The sequence below is a fragment of the Euleptes europaea genome, chromosome 8 (assembly GCF_029931775.1).
Source record: "Euleptes europaea isolate rEulEur1 chromosome 8, rEulEur1.hap1, whole genome shotgun sequence".
In the NCBI taxonomy this organism is placed as follows: Eukaryota; Metazoa; Chordata; class Lepidosauria; order Squamata; family Sphaerodactylidae; genus Euleptes; species Euleptes europaea.
Genome location: NC_079319.1, coordinates 23949435 through 23966650, shown reverse-complemented (window position 1 = coordinate 23966650; position 17216 = coordinate 23949435). Strand labels below are relative to the sequence as shown.

General features: G+C 43.5%; 1 protein-coding gene across 2 annotated transcripts in view; it reads right to left on the bottom strand.

The window, feature by feature from the left end:
- The window catches only part of UBR5 (ubiquitin protein ligase E3 component n-recognin 5), a 90885-nt gene that overhangs the window by 32447 nt on the left and 41222 nt on the right, over positions 1–17216 (bottom strand). For both annotated transcript variants that reach the window (XM_056854609.1, XM_056854610.1), the window contains exons 17-27: positions 17017–17160; positions 15988–16099; positions 15655–15809; positions 14302–14499; positions 12374–12584; positions 10754–10880; positions 6033–6184; positions 4666–4761; positions 2673–2796; positions 1613–1710; positions 919–1067 (exon numbers count right to left, since the gene is read on the bottom strand). In XM_056854609.1, the coding sequence (XP_056710587.1) occupies positions 919–1067; positions 1613–1710; positions 2673–2796; positions 4666–4761; positions 6033–6184; positions 10754–10880; positions 12374–12584; positions 14302–14499; positions 15655–15809; positions 15988–16099; positions 17017–17160 (1566 nt within the window). The remainder of the gene's footprint in view (positions 1–918; positions 1068–1612; positions 1711–2672; positions 2797–4665; positions 4762–6032; positions 6185–10753; positions 10881–12373; positions 12585–14301; positions 14500–15654; positions 15810–15987; positions 16100–17016; positions 17161–17216) is intronic.

The window sequence follows — 17216 nt, the reverse complement described above, 5'->3', positions numbered from 1 at the left end:
TATGAGTTAAAAATGGGAAGAATGGAAGAATACTTTCTAATCTGATCCAGAGGATTATTTCTGATCTTTTTTATAATGATTAAGTATAAGTATATTTACTAACAGACTATGGTTTTTTTTTCTATATATGGTATTGATAGTTTATTAAGATTAGATTACCTACGACGGGATGAACTTTTTATTAAGAGGCAGATAGAGGTGAAGGGGAAGTCTAAAAACTTTTCCATTTTTCTTTTTTCTTTTTTTATTATATGATATGGAACTATAACAACTTTAAGTTAGAACTGAAATTTGATATTGTTATAGATGTTGTTCAATGTAATGGAAAACTTCTAGTATAAAACCAAATAAAATTTATATAAAAAAAAAACAAAAGCAAGGCCAGTCACAAACAAGCTGGTTTGATGTTGCAGAGGACAACAGCAGGCAATGGCTGGGCAAACCAGCACTAGAAAATTACTAGATTTGGGAATTTTAAGATGAACTTGCAAGACATTAAACACAGTAGAAAAGAGTAGGAGTCCAGTAGCACCTTAAAGACTAACAAAATTTCTGGCAGGGTATGAGCATTCGTGAGCCACAGCTCACTTCTTCAGATACATCATGATCTACATTAAACACAACGTAACTTACTGCCTTGATCTGAATGGCCAGGCTAGCCTGATCTTGTCAGATCTCGGAAGCTAAGCAGGGTCAGCCCCGGCTAGTATTTGGATGGGGAACCACCAAGGAAGTCCAGGGATGCTAGGAAGAGTAGGCAATGGCAAACCACCTGTTTCAAATCTCCAGCCCTATGGGGTCGCCATAAGTTGGCTGCGACTTGACAGAAGTTACACATATGTAACTATTTTCTACACGTGTTGACAAAGGATGCCTTGCTGATGCAAACCTACTGCTTGGAAGTGATGACTCATTTACCTGATTTATATGTTCTGCACCAGTCCATGTGAAGCTACAGGTATCGTTGCAACATAGAACGTACAAAGGAGAGTCATCTGGGTTTGTGCCATTGGGACAAACCATTCCCATAAATACATCCTCCTCTTTTTCACTTGAAGTTGCCTCAGCTTTAAAAAGAAAAGAGACAAAAACAGAGGGTAAGTGAACAGTTCAGCCGTGGCATTTGTTTCAAAACAGTATGAAGAGCTTGGAGTTCGAGATACAGAAAACTTTCTGAAGACAAACATGAGGAAAACAAAGCCTATTCTTCAAAAAGCATGTCACCTCTGCAAAACTCACTCAAGGTTAGCTCCAAAATTTGATCATCTTGTATCAGTTTTGTTACGCTAAATGTTTCCTAGATATAGAAAAGAAAGCATTGGACCTTTGCTTTACTGAAAGAGTTAAAGCTGCTCCAAATTACTGTAGGGAGACAGGAGAGAAACACAGTAGCTATCTACTATACGAACTTGCAGTGAAGACATCACTGTAGACAACTCTAAAGAAACTGATACTCTTTAAAACTGAAAAAAGATAAACCAGAAAACTTATGAATTGGCAGCAATGACAGTGTTAAGTTTCCTATTAATTCAATATTTTGAAACATTTACATGATTGGAGGAAGCGAGGACTGTTTGCAGGTACAGCTAAACAAAAGGAAACATTCACATACCTTTAGCAACTTTTTGTGCAGTTTCCAAAATGGTAATTGCAGCAGGATATGCTCTGCCACTAACAGCGGACATAAACGGAGTCATGCCTCTTGCATCCCTGGAAAAACAATCATTTACACCCCTGTCATTTTCAGTGAAGGGAAAACAGAAAATTTATAAGTTTACCAAAAGAGTCAAACTTAGAATTATTCTGGTCTTCAGCCTCAGGGTTAATAAAACTGATGAACACTAAAGGAGGGGGGGTATTAATGCAAATGAACGATAAAAAAGGAAAAGACTTATTAAAGTCAGTCAGCTCTTTACTTGGGAACTACATGCAAGTTTGCCGCGGTGTATGAAAACCAGACCGCCTGCATGACACAACAATTGTTGTTCCACTGTTACCATAGATGACAAAAGGTGAAGCCCTTTAAAGCCCTTCACAACCTGGGACCCATCTATTTGAAGGACAGCCTCCTTCCATGTTTCTTTGTGCCAACTAAGGTCTTCAGGCAGCCATCTTATGGCTGTCCCACCACTTAAGGTGGCCTGTCCAGCATCGACCAGAACCCTGGTCTTTTCCATCGTGGCTCCGGCTCTGTGGAATGGGCTCCCTCTGAAGAGGTGAAGGGCTTCCCCTCCTTGGAAATCTACAGGAGGCGTTCCAATGCCTCCCTCTTTGCCTGGGCACTTGAGAGGGTTTGAATGGCAGTCGTCTTTTAAGAGGAGAAAAGCGAGAGATTTGGAATTTGCCATTTTTTTTAACTGGAAATGTTTTTAGCTTTTTGGAAGCCGCCCTGAACAACAAAGGAAAGCTGGAATATAAATGCTTTAAAATATATATATATATATATATATATATATATATATATATATATATATATATATATATTGTGAGAAAAAAATCCTGCTGATGCATTTTCTCCAGGGGATGTCTCATTTTAGATTGCATTATATGAAATCCCTAATTTCACTTAATACCCCCTCATCCCAATCTTTGAGATGACCAAGGAGAAACGACACATTACATATGCTTCAGATAGTGAATGCACTGCACGATTTTCAGATGAAAACTCTTACTTGGCTGACAGCAGTTCCCGAAGATAAGGCTGCAAAACAACACTGTCACACAACAATTTCAGTATGAAGTGTGCATTTGCCTTCCGATCCTTTGATTCCACTACAGAGGGTTCGGTAGAAGGACCTGCAATTTAAAAAAAACAAATTCTGTGAAAACCAAACCCTTTCTGGTGAAACCTCTCTCGCTTATTGGAAACCATCTACAGCTTCTGGGTAGTTAAACAACCTGACTACAACAGAAACAAGATTACATTATGAAAGGCTGAGTTTCATTGCATGTAGAATTTCACTGCTAGGAAGTTGCACCTACCATCGAAGTTATAAAAAAATTTAGGATAATTATTGTTTAATGGTCTTTATTATCTTATTATATATTGCTTATAACTGGCATTATCCTTTATCACATATTGTTCATTATATTATCATTGTTATACTTTTTTTCTTTTCCATTGGTGTAATTGTCTTAAAAAAAAAAAAATTCCAAGTGTTTACAAAATGATAACAACAGACACAACTAGAACGAACAAACAAACAATTCAAAATAAAGCCAAGGGAGAAATAGGAAAAAACCCACACAAAAAATTACTATTTATATTATATTATATATACATACTATTTTTACATACAATGTGTCTCCCCCTCCTTCACCCCCATGTGATTTCCATGATATACTTTCTGGCTCTCTTCGTCTATCCTTGTTTACCCGTATTGTCTTTTAGTCAATATGCTCCCCTTGCTGCTATTTTGAACTCTATCTTTGTCTTTCTCTGTATATATACAAATGCCAATTTCCATTTATTTTCAAAATCTTTATTACTTTTGCTTTGTATCCCATTGGTCAGTTTGGCCATCTGTATATAATCAATAAATTTTTCTCTCCAATCTGTCTTAGATAAATCTTTATCTCCCTTCCAGGATTTAGCTATTGTTAATCTCACTGCTGCATAACTATATTGACAAATTTCTTTGTCTTCTCGTTTTGTTTCTGCTTTGAATAGTCCCAGTAAACACATTTCTGGGGACCTTTTCACCTTCATATTCAGCATTTTGTTTGTCTCCCTTACTTTTTTTGTACAATCTGGCATGTCCACCAAACATGAAAGAATGTACCCCTTTGTTCTTTACATCTCCAGCATTCTCCTCCTTTTGACTTATCTATTCTTGCTACTATCACAGGTGTTATATAACTTCTATAGAACATTTTGTACATATTTTCATTTATACTACCTGCAATTGTAAATTTGAATTCTTTTATCCAAAGCTGTTCCCACCTCTCTAAATCTATACTTCTTCCCAGGTCTTTAGCCTAAGAAATCATTACCGGTTTTATTTTGTTGTCTTCTAGATTATAGTCTAAAATGTATTTGTACAATCTAAGAGATTGATCCTTTGTTTCCCTTATCCAGTATGTTCTCTAACTCAGAGCTTCTATTAGAAAATCTAGCTTGTTTATCTTTCAAATATAGTCCGCAAAGTTGACGATATTTAAACCAGTCATTGATACCTAGTTCTTCCCTTCCTTTTAACTTCCAATGATCCTCTTCTTTAACCAAATATTCTCTATATGATCTTATTTCACTATTTATATTCGGTTTCAGTCTTGATATCGCCTCCAGAGGGCGTAATCATAAAGGAGTTTTCAACTCCATCTCTCTCTTATATCTCTTCCATATATCTAACAGATTGGACCTTATTATATGCCGATTGAAGTCTCTATGTACCCTTTCTTTGTTATACCAAAAGTAAGCGTGCCAACCAAATCTCAAATTGATCCCTTGTAATTCTAACATTCTGTGATTGTCTAATTTGATCCAATCTTTTTTTTCTTTTCCATTGGTGTAATTGTCTTAACTGTAAATGCGGTCATGGATATGATTCCCTTTTCCTTTGTCTCCTCTAAAGTGTTTTGTTTATATTCTTTATAAAAAAGTTATACAAATTTTTTCAGTGGAAGCAAGCTTTCACTGCCTGCATACAAAATAGCAGGTGTTACCTGGGATGGTGGAGGTGCTTGGGCCTTGGCCAGTGCCAGTTGTTGCTGTAGTCAGAGATCCCACAGCAGGAGCCAGGATAAAATCAATGTCCCCATCTTTTAATAAAAAGAACAGCAGGAAGCATATCAATTTTTTAAAAAGTCCTTGGTGAAATACAGTCTCTACAGTAGCTATGTACAACTGTGTTTATAACAAAGATTATGTCCCAAGACTAGAGGATCACTAACATTCACAGCAGATAGAAAGTGGCAACTCAAACAAATTTTGCTTATTCTGATCAGAAATTTTAACACCCCGTTTCCCCCTCTAGTAGCCAGTTTACAACTACAGACAGCAATACACTTTCTAGCAGTGATACTCACTCAGCGACCCGGGAGCCACATATAAACAGCCACATGTGACTTGTGGGTCTTCTGAGCACTGTTCCCAATATGGCACTCACCCCATGTTTCAGGAAAGTGGGAAAAACCATTACCCAGTGGGGCTTGTGGTTGAAACAGTCGCTGCCGCAGGGAGTGGAAAGCTGCAAGCCTCCCTGAGCAGCAGACTTCACACCAGGGATGGAAGTAAAGGACCCATCGTCTCCAACAACCTCCACCCAGGAGCAGAGCAAGCTGTACACAGAGGCAAGAGAGTAAATGTACCACCGCGGCAGCCACCCAGCAAAAGCTGGTCACAGTGGGATGGTGGTGGTTTCACCCTCCTTTCTCTACAACCAGCTTGCTCTAGCAAGGGCACCTTGGTAATCTCACTTTCTTGCCTGAGCTGGCGTGCCTTATGCAGAGGAGAAAGCAAGAGAGGGATTCCTTCTGCTTACTCCAGATACAAAAGGGCTGGCTAAGACTCAACAGCACTGGAGGGAGAGAACCCTACATTCTCAGAAGTAACCTGGAAATGTCAAATATCACAATTATACACTTACTATTCATATTTCCATTATTGTATGTGTGTATTTGGGATGGCATACAGGACATACCATAGCCATGTTGTTGTTTTGGTTTATGCAAGCTGCGGAGTGAATACCAGTGCTATTTTTTTTTGCCGTCAAATCACAGCTGACTTATGGCGACCCCTCATGGGGTTTTCAAGGCAAGAGGCCTTTAGAGATGGTTTTGCCATTGCCTGCCTCTGTGCAGCGACCCTGGACTACTTGGGTGGCCTTCCATCCAAAGATTTACCAGGACCAACCCTGCCTGGCTTCAGAGATTGATGGCATCAGGCTAGCCTGGGCTATCCAGGACAGGGCACCACTGGGTTTGCACGGTTCTTATAAATGCCTGTGAATTTCCCGTGCACAGCGCAACATGTACAAGTTCACCAAAAATAAACTTTGTATGCCTATTTTTACATGCCCACATAATCTTACCTGGGTCCATCGCAGGAGGATCTGGAACCCAGCTGGGAGGAGCTATTGGAGGAGAAACTGGGTCTTGGTGATCGCTAGATGAAGCTCCAGCTTCATGTCGGCCCAAACCTGCTGCTCTCAAGGATCTTCTCATCATTTCTCTCAGCCTCAAACTAAGAGAAAAAAGAGAAAATCCTAAAATTCATGTTGCACGTTCTTCAAGAGAGCATATTTTACACAGCAGTTATGGCTAAAAACCAAATTAACTTTCTAATCTGTATTTCTGCAGATCATAAAATACAAAGAAACTGCAATTTAGCCTCAAAGAGCAAGAAAGAGAGGGGGGAAGGGAGAGAGGGGGGAGAGGGCGAGCGCTGTGATTCTTCCCTACAGTCTGGTATGGGAAGCAGCTTCTAACAGTGCATTCTTAAGGAGAGTTACTCCAGTCTAAGCCCATTGAAATGAACGAGCTTAGACTGGAGTCACTCTCCTTAGGAATGCACTGTAAGGCTGATGGTAGTGCTCTTGGGCACAACACAAAGGAAGAATGGAAACCACATCTAGAGAACTGGCCCAGTTTGTCCCTTGATTAGCTTGTTCCAAGCAAGAGAATTAGGCCACTCCTAGCCATGGGTCTCAACAGTTCATTAATTCAACAGAACCTGTATTTGAACCATCACCTTTCCCTTAACAGGTAAACAGTCCCCTATAAATTACCTGGACACAAGAATCCACAATGAGTTCCTTCAGGAAGCATGACACAATGACTTCTTTCAAAGAGCCACGGACCAGTCGTCCTTTTTGGAAGACAGAACTGGCCATTCTCCCTTTGTGAGCTCCATTAAGCCCAAAGTTGCAAAGGCCCAAATAGTTGACTGGGTAGCCCTAAGGGGATGTGTCAGAACAAATGAAACTCCTCGGAGCAACGGTAGTCAGAGAAGGCCCAGTACACTTCAGGTACAGGCTTTCACTACCAAGGAATCAAGATTGGGAAAATAAAATGGAATAGATCTTATCTACAAACACCTCACAGCCAAGTAACTTTCACTGACTCAAGAGGGACCAGGTCTAAACAGGACTTGCACTACCAAGAAAAACGATCTGCAGCATAGCTGATGCAAATAAATCTCTTTCACGATTGTCACTCATGATAGAAGAGGCTGTAAAATGGGCTCAACCTCATCATTTGACAGTTTCTCTCAACCTATGCCCTAGCACAGTGGTCGGCAAACTCATTAGTCAAAAGAGCCAAATATCAACAGTACAACGATTGAGATTTCTTTTGAGAGCCAAATTTCTTAATCTTAAACTATATAGGTAGGTACACTGTTTATTAACTTAATAAACTTTAATTAACGTTTTAAGTCTTATTTAAACTATAGGTACACTGAATAAAACTTGATATCTGTTGTGGGGAGAGGAAGGGAAGGTGATTGTAAGCTGGTTTGGTTTTCCTTAAAAGGTAGAGAAAGTCAGCATATAAAAACCAACTCCTCTTCTTCTTGTGTTCACCTGAAATTTATACTCTCCAGTCTTTACTTCCTGATATGAGTGGACCGCTTGTGCTTACTAAGCAGGGTGGAAAAGGCAATTTGTGCATGATCAAAGGCATCTTTTTCTTATTTTCTCATTTAATATTCCTGGACATTTTCTGGGCCTAAGTCCTTGTGAGCCTTATTGGCAACTGACTAATTAACAAATCCCATTTGCACCGAGTTGCCAACTGGTCAGAATTTTACCAGTCTAGCCAGGAAGGTCCTTGTTTTGTGTGCTCTGCTATATATAGGGTCAGAGACCCTGAACACGTAGATCTGTGGCTCAGGGGTAGAGCATCTCCTCTGCAGGCACAAAGTCTTGGGTTCAATTTCCTGCTCCTCCTTTAAAAGCAATAGGTGAGGGGAAGCCAGCATGGTGGTGTAGTGGGTAAGAGCAGTGGTTTGGAGCACTCCTCCACATGAGCAGCAGAGGCTGATCTGGTGAACTGGATTTGTTTCCCTACCCCTACACACGGAGCCAGCTGGGTGACCTTGGGCAAGTCACAGCTCTCTCAGCCCCACCTACCTCACAGGGTGTCTGTTGCAGGGAAGGGACGGCGATTGTAAGCCGGTTTGATTCTTCCTTAAGTGGCAGAGAAAGTAGGCGTATAAAAACCAATTCTTCCCTTCCATTCACCTCCTTTATGCACCCTTTAAAGTGGGGCCCAATCCACACACACACCCAACCTTTGTGCCCAAGCGAACAGGAGCTACACTCACACGTGCTAATCCCGCCAGAGGAAGCCCGGCCGCGTTGAGCTCCCCACCCCCCGCTCCCCGGGCAGAGGCGGGAAGCAACCACCCTCCCCTCTGTCTCTCTCCCACCGCCCCTGAGACTATTTCGCATGCATAACGGCACTTCCAGGAGCACAATGCGGGGGCGGGGGGAGAGACGGAGACATCCTCACAAAAGGCAGCCCAGCGTGGCCTTTCCTGGCGGCCAGGAGCCCCACGCGCCCCCCTGCACCCGACTCCCGCATGCCGCCACCGCCGCTTCTGGCACCGGAGCCAAGAGGGAAGGAGCACCTCCCCCTCCCCAAGCAGCGCAGCCATGAGAGCAGCGGCCGGCCCCGGCTCGGTGGGGCTGCGTGTGTCGCCGGAGCGCCAGCTCTGCTTCGCCACCAGCCCCCGACGAGCCCGTCCCGTCCCCTGCTAGGCACAGCGCCCAGGCACAGCGGAGAGCCGCTGGTGCCGGGCCGGCCCCACTCGCCCTCGCCCAGACCTCCCTCCGCCCCGTTTCCCGGCCAGACGCTGCGCCGTGGCCGGGGCTCGAGGAATGGCCTCCCTGGAGTGAGGGGGGCGGCTCCGCACCGGCTCGCCCTGGGCGCATAGGCGAGGGGGAGTGGCCACCGGTGCCTTTGGCGGGCACGGAAGGCGCAGCCTCGCTACCGCCGGGGAGGGAAGGCCGGGGCCGGCTGGCGAGCGCCTCGGAGCGCCGCTACTGCTGCAGCGAGGGTGTGTCCTTGAGCCCCCACCCCCTCGGTGCTGGTGGGGGGGTGGAGACTGGCGGAAGGAGGAGGAGGAGGAGGAAGTGGAGGCGGCGGAGAATAGAGGGCCAATGGAGCCCTAAAAGGCTGCAGGAGCTGCAGCAGCGGGGGCTCCGTCCTTTCTCCCCCCCCCTTCACCGCACCCCACCCCAGTCCCGGGCAGGTACCTTGCAGGCGGAGTAGATGCCCAGCTTTTTGAGCTTCTTGGCGCAAGGCGCGGAGCGGAGCTGCACCTTCTTGCCCGAGATGCGAGCCGAGCCGGGGGCCTCCTCCTCCACTGCGCGAGCCGCATTCAAGGGGCCAAAGAGCCGCATGCGGCTCACGAGCCGCAGTTTGCCGACCCCTGCCCTAGCACAGGGGTCTGCAAACTGTGGCTCCCGAGCCGCATGCGGCTCTTTGTCCCGTTGAGTGCGGCTCTCCAAACTTGGTTCGGAGCCCCTCTCTCGCGCCGGCAGCCGGGCTGCGGAGAGAGCAAGCAAGCACGAGAGAGCAGGCGAGCGGGCGCGCTGTCTCTCCCCCCCACCCCCGCCGTGGAGAATGGCCAGGTCCCCCTTTCCCTTGCCCTCAATGGTTGGGAAGCTAAAGCCTCCCCTCCATTCTAGCCGCGCGATTGCTGGGCAGGCGCCTCGGCGGTTCCTGCCCCCCGGCCCGCCTATCAGCTGTTGGGCGGGGCGGGCTTCCTTTGGTAGACCTGGCCTCCGGCTGAGTCCCATTGGGAGGCCACGTCTACCCACTGGCTTTCTTGGCGGTAGACCTGGATTCCGAGGAGGGGGAAAAGTTCCCCTTCAGAGGACAGGTCTACCAATTGGCTTCTATGGGCCACCGGAGGCCAGGTCTACCAATAGGCTTTTATGGCGGTAGACCAGGCCTCCAGACGAAGACTCCAGACGGGAAGGGGGAAATGGCAGGGACTTACAATTTAATTTTTATCAATAAATAAGATCACTATTAAGTATGATATCAAGTTTTATTCAGTGTATCTATAGTTTAATTAAGACTTAAAACTTTAATTAAAGTTCATTAAGTTAATAAACAGTGTACCTACCTATATAGTTTAAGTTTAAGAAATTTGGCTCTCAAAAGAAATCTCAATCGTTGTACTGTTCATATTTGGCTCTTTTGACTAATGGGTTTGCCGACCCCTGCCCTAGCAGATGCCCATGTCACTCCACTGCTTTCAGCTCCTCATTATATTACAGAGGTAGATGGGCTCTTTGAGGCAAAATGTCACTGGGAATATCTGTATCGCCAAACTATGGTGGCAACGAAGTCTCCAGCAACACCAACTTAAGTAACACATGAAGGCAGGCTGAAAAGCATTTGGGTTCCTTAGCTCCTACAACTATATTCAAGTCCAGCAGCACCTTAGAGCCCAATAAGATTTTTGGGGTATCAGCTTTCATCAAACATGGATCTCTTCAGACACGCCAACACAACTGCCCCCCAAAACCAGCTCCTACAAGTGGACCAAACAAATCGGTCACCCCGCCTTTGCAAAAGTTACGATGCTAGGAATCCTAAGTATTCCAAACCAGGAAATTAGGCATCCATCAGAACCACACTTTTTTATACACACTCACTTTTAAGAGGTATGTACATTATGTGTGACTTGAATGCCTAAGATTTCAGATGACACCAAGGGCATAAATTTAACACATGGATAAGAAGTGCTAGACCAGAAGGGATAAGAAAGAGGAGAAATCCATTATCACTTGCTTACCTTCTGCTGCTTGAAGATCCTGCACGGTTTCCCGGTCCATTACTTGACACCACTGAAATAGCATTTGCAATGGCCTCAACTGCAGATAATCTTTCAGCAAATGTATTCCTTTCTGAGCGCTCTGCTTCTGAAGCATAAAGAAAAAACCTGACATCCATTTCTTTTATATCCCAAACACCCAACTAAATGTTAAGCTTCTTCAAAGTCTTTACATTTCAAATTCAAATAAAGAAAATAGGTTGGATCATTCAATCGCAACATTTATCAGGTTAGGACACTTTTAATACAAAGCAAAGGAAGGCAAAATCGAATACTTTCTGCATCCAGTTGGGCCAGAAGATTAGCTTAATTTCTGCACTACAACATATGGTAATAAGTCTCTAACCATTCAAATAAATTGTTCATCTGCAGCATACCATATTAAGAGCTTCATAAATACTACATAAAGCATGATTTGGAAATTTCTTTTGCTTTCTGCTATTCAAAATGGGGTTTTGCTGAAGCAACCATATATATGTACTACATTACTTTCATATTACAAGCAGTTTGGCCGGCACACACTCTTGGTTTTTAGAAATCTCAGACCCTTTGCTAGTTCATGAAGCATCACCATTTTAAAGTTATTGTGCTGGCCATCTGTGGGCAGGAATCCTCCATTTTGTTCTTCCTTGATGGGGAGGGGAAGTGGGCGGTTCAACAGTTGTAACGTTTCAATTCTGTACCTGTTTTGCCCTATAGTTTCTGTACTTTCTGTTCCTATGTTAGAGGTGAGATCTGTGGCCAGAATCTAAACACAGCCTCATGTGGTGCAGTGGTTGCTGTTTCCCTTTCCGCTGCAGTTTTTCATTCTACATCAAGTGTATCAAAGGTCCCACAGCATACAAAAGCAGTGGTAAGAACATAAGAAAAGCCATGCTGGATCAGACCAAGGTCCATCAAGTCCAGCTGTCTGTTCACACAGTGGCCAACCAAGTGCCTCTAGGAAGCCCACAAACAAGACAACTGCAGCAGCACCGTCCTGCCTGTGTTCCACAGCACGTAATATATTCGGCATGCACCTCTGATCATGGAGAGAATAGGTATGCATTGTGACTAGCATCCATTTTATCTAGTAGCCATGAATAGCCCTCTCCTCCATGAACATGTCCACTCCCCTCTTAAAGCCTTCCAAGTTGGCAACCATCACTACATCCTGGGGCAGGGAGTTCCACAATTTAACTATACGTTGTGTGAAAAAATACTTCCTTTTATCAGTTCTGAATCTACCAGCTTCAGCAGATGACCCCATGTTCTAATACTATGAGGGAGAAAAGCTTCTTCCTGTCTACTCTCTCCAACCATGCATAATTTTACAGACCTCTATCATGTCTCCCCTTAACTGCCTTCTTGCCAAACTAAACAGCCCTAATGTTTTAACCCCTCCTCAATAGGGATGTACAGAGGGGGAGGACTGCAGTTGACAGGCAGATAGATGGAAGAGTCCTGCTGTGTGTAGAAACACCCGGATCCAGGCCTCTATTTCAGGTGATGAGTTTTACGAATGAGAAGTTCTGAACAACGCATCCAGCTGGACTTCTAGTTCCCAATCAAAACATATTCCCACCACGTTCTTGAACTCACCCTCTTCCTCTTTAGTTTCTTTATTACTGGTTGGAAAGCAGACGGATACGCATGCGTGCAGAATATTGCGGTTTCCATCACATCTGTGGCCAAGGAATGTCTGCAGAGCTTGGTGATTCTGATCCACGACAACCGCTTGCTCAAAGTTCATCAAGTACTGTCTGCAGGCCTCGTAGTCACACCGGAGAATGTGCTGCATTAAAGTCTGCTTCTGTACACAGGAAAAATAAAAGTGAATGAAAGCAAGTGAGCGTTAGCTTAGTTCTAAGCTACAGAGTATTTTGGCTCAAGCTCATGGCTTCAAACTGCATGAAGAAGTAGTAAAATATGGCCATAAAGTACTTAACGAGTAATTTAAATAGGACAAACTGTACCGGGGAGACTTCAGCCATAAGCAACCAAGAAATCAACTTGGGACCATGCAAATATTACCCCAGCCATACAGTTCAAGATCACCTGTATGGCATACTCTCTATTATGGCATACTATTAAGTGCCTAGGATCAGCTGTCTGGAGTAAAATGCATTTTACACACCTCAATGCTCCATTACTTTTTTAAAAAGCTAGTTTCAGAGGGTAACTGTGTTGGTCTGAAGTAGAACAGCTAGATTAGAGTCCAGTAGCACCTTAGAGATCAACAAGATTTTTGAGACGAAATACTTGGGGGCAAATGCTGATTTTTCTGCCCCCAAGCATTTATTCTCTGCTCTAATCAAGCTAATTGCTATGTGCACTGTACCTTTGCATCCCAAGTTCCTTCTCTGCAATACCTCTCCCACCTTCTGACTGGAGTAAAACAAGAGGATAGAAGAATTCACCTAGCCAATCTCCTAAGATCTAAGTTCCAGCTATGGCTGGAGCGTCCTCTCTCCAGCAAGGCAGGAGAATAACTGGAAGTGTGGGCGTTCCTCGCCCCGAGACAGGAAGTAGTTTAAAATTAAGTCCTGCCTCTCCAAGCAACGGGACGAGAAACACCCAAAGCTCAAGATGACCTTCCTTCAGAGCGGGAAAGCTTGTTGGTCTCTAAGGCGCTACTGAATCTAGCTGCTGCTTTTTTTTTTTTTTTAAGCAACCCTGTAATTATGTGGGAAATAACTATTTAAAACAAAAACAGAATGCCAGAAAACACTGTGTCCAAGTGCCTTCGGTCCCAGAAAAGCAAAATGAAAGGATGAATGAAGAGGTGTGCTTGCATAGGAGGCTTTGCGCCTGTCACTCTGCATTTTAGCTGTGGCCCATTTAAAAATGGAAGTGTAGGGCCAGCCTACTGAAAGTTCACAAACAATCCTACAACAAACATACATGCCATGCAATCCTAAACAAAGTTTCATCCTTCTAACGCCACTGAAGTCAATGGACTTAGAAGGATGGAATTCTGCTTAGTATTGTGCTGATCATATTGTCTAGTACATTGCTATCCTTTCTATAAAACCTTTGGCCAATACAGAAAACATTAGTTTTCATATCAGAAAGGAATAACTGGGACCAAATCAGACACCAGCAATTATAATCCTAACAGGAAACCTTTGTAATCAGGCACAAATTATACCACTTGCCCACCTGAACCTGTTCCATTGAGGTCCAATTGTTAAAAGGCAGAATACAATTTAAGGAAGAGAATTATCAAAAAGAGGAGAATAATGTTTCCCAATAGTAATTAACTATCGGTTCTTGTAGGTTATCCGGGTTGTGTGACCGTGGTCTTGGTATTTTCTTTCCTGACGTTTCACCCACAGCTGTGGCAGGCATCTTCAGAGGAGTAACACTGTCATGTTACTCCTCTGAAGATGCCTGCCACAGCTGTGGGGAAACGTCAGGAAAGAAAATACCAAGACCACGGTCACACAACCCGGATAACCTACAAGAACCGATGAACTCTGACTGTGAAAGCCTTCGACAGTAATTAATTAGGTCATAATACGAATTACCTCAACGGCCATTATGATGATAGCAGCTTTCTTTTTAATGGTTGAATTAGCAGGAAGATTTGTTAAGGAATGAACTCCCATTCCCAGACTGCTAATAGGAGGAAGATCCAGCCAATCAGGATCCCTTATTCCGCCCATACAATCTTTTGCCATTGGATATATAGTGCCATTTCCATCTCTCAGAATGCTTGGAGATTCCTACATAAAAGGGAAATTTTGATACAATACATCAATTTTTGGATTACTTTATTCATTTACATCAGGTCTCATGCATGTGGTTGCGGCATAACACATCCATTTCTGATATAGTATCTGCAAAATAAATTTCTTGAAGTTTATCTCCCCTATCCTCTTCAAGCTGTTCTTCAACACAGTTCTTTAGGAAAGGAGTCATTCATTTGTATTTCAAAATAAAGATACAACATGAACTGTCTCGGGGGGGGGGGGAGATACATGGGCCCCTCTCAAAGAGGGCAATAAAGCTAGAACAGATGATCTGTAATATCACCTATGCTTATTTTTCATAGATCTGCCCCAGGCGAGGCTTCCCCTTTCTGCTTCTTTTAAGCCCTATAGCACAAAAGGATTTGGATCCTGGCTTGGTACCAAAGGGTTGGGCCCTTAATTAGTTCCCCATAGCCTGTGGTACTACATTGGAAACCTGTTGTACCACCATCTGCAACATCCAGTTCATGAAGTACAGAGAAACAGAAGTCAGGCATGGGAGGAACTATTTCAGAATCAACAGTCGCTGAATTCCCCTTCCCAATTGTTGGAAACCTGCCCTGTGGGAGAAGCTCAGGTGTTTACAGCCTCCTCCCCAGAGGACCTACTGGGCTCTTTGGTCATACATGCAGTCTTAATAGAGTGAGAGGAGTGGTGAACACACATGAACACATGAAGCTGCCTTATACTGAATCAGACCCATCAAAGTCAGTATTGTCTACTCAGACAGGCAGTGCTCTCCAGAGTCTCAGGCAGGGGTCTTTCACATCACCTACCTGCCTAGTCTCTTTAACTGGAGCTGCCGGGGATTGAACCAGGGCCAAGCGGATGCGCTACCACTGAGCCACAGTGGCAAGTGAGAGAAAACTCCCAAGCCTAGAGAAACTGTTCCTGATTAGCTTGCCTATTTTTAAGGCTAATAGGCACCTGCAAGGGCTACTGTGGTTACTGGCACTTTTCCAGCCTGCTTTGCTTGCCTTTAGTTCTGCTAGCTGGTCCACGAGGAGAAGTTGCACCACTCCGCAGCATCATGCTACACTCCACTATATCCTTACTTGATTACTTTATTACCATTAAATGCCCCCCTTGGTAATTTTAGATAACAATGCATGAAATAAAAAAACAGACCTGCCCAGCAGTGAAAATGGCAACATTCTTCTCATTCTGCCCAAGGAAAGCAATACTGCTAGTGGGAAAATTATTTTCTTGTTCTGCTTTTCCAGTTGCAAGATCAAAGATGCAATATCTAACCCAGTTTCCAGTCTTCAGGACGGCATGCACTCCTGCAAATGTATAAAGAGACCAACAGATTTTAATCCCTCAGAATATATAACTAATGTTTAGGAAATATTTTTCAATGAAATAAACAGTGTTTACAGAGTTTGCCCATTTTTGCTGATAGGATTAGAATTTATCTTCTATTCTAAAGAAAGGAGCTGAGAAGTTGAAAGACACTCTTACCTTTAGAATCTACATTCACTGCTAGAATTTCTGTTTTCTCAGGAATACACAGCTTTTTAGGAGTCCTCTGGAAACAATCTGGAACTTTTGGAGTCCCACCAGTTTTTACCACCTGGTAACAAAAGCAGATTTCAGTTCTGTGAATTGGTCTAATCCTCTGGCAGTCTACCAAGAGGAGCAAGGCGGCAATAGACTTTTCCTCTCCCCCTCCCCAAGCATTTAATAATTAGAGGTTTGTAATAATTAGAGGTATTTGGCTTTTATGGCTAACAACCACAGATCCAAGAGATCCCTCATTAATTTGTTTAATCCTTTTGATATCACTGAAGAAGTGGCCATCACCACAACCTGGCACGATTAATTTTTGTGTTGGCTGTAAAATACTCTTTTGCCCGTACTTCTTCTGCTAATCAGTTTCATGAAAAGTACCAGGCTTAATATCACAGTTCTATTCTAACCATCATTCACTTTATTGAGGATCTTCATCGTGTCTCCTATTAGCCATCATCTTTCTAACCACAACCTCAATACACTTTCTCTTATGTGTGTGTGTTAAGTGTCGTCAAGTCGCTTCCGACTCATAGTGACCCTATGAATGAAAGTCCTCAAAAATGTCCTATCTTTGACAGCCTTGCTCAGATCTTGCAAATTGAGGGCTATGGCTTCCATTATTGAGTCAGTCCATCTCTTGTTGGGTCTTCCTCTTTTCCTGCTGCCCTCAACTTTTCCTAGCATGACTGTCTTTTCCAGTAACTTTTGTCATCTCATGATGTGACCAAAATACGATAGCCTCAGTTTAGTCATTTTAGCTTCTAGGGTCAGTTCAGGCTTGATTTGATCTATAACCCACTGATTCCTTTTATACAGAAGTTCTAACCCTTGAACATTTAGCAATCAAATTTTGTACCTTTTCCAACTCAGACATCCTTTTTTCAGATAAAAGAATCACACATGATATTCTAAGCTGCGCCCTCGGCAAAGATTTACTAACATTTTAAACCTGCCATGTCTTGAGATTATCATATATACCTGGAGTTCGTCTATTCTGAGCAACCGGCAATCTTGAAGAAGAGAAGATGGATCAGGGTCTGAGCCAGAGCTGTTTGTACAGTTTGCATTAGTAGATGTCCCTGGAAATTTTACAGCAACATAAGCACCATCCACTTTCAGTACCTATAAAGAAAACATATTATATGTAATGAAAATTCGTTGCCATGGAGTAGTCTCTT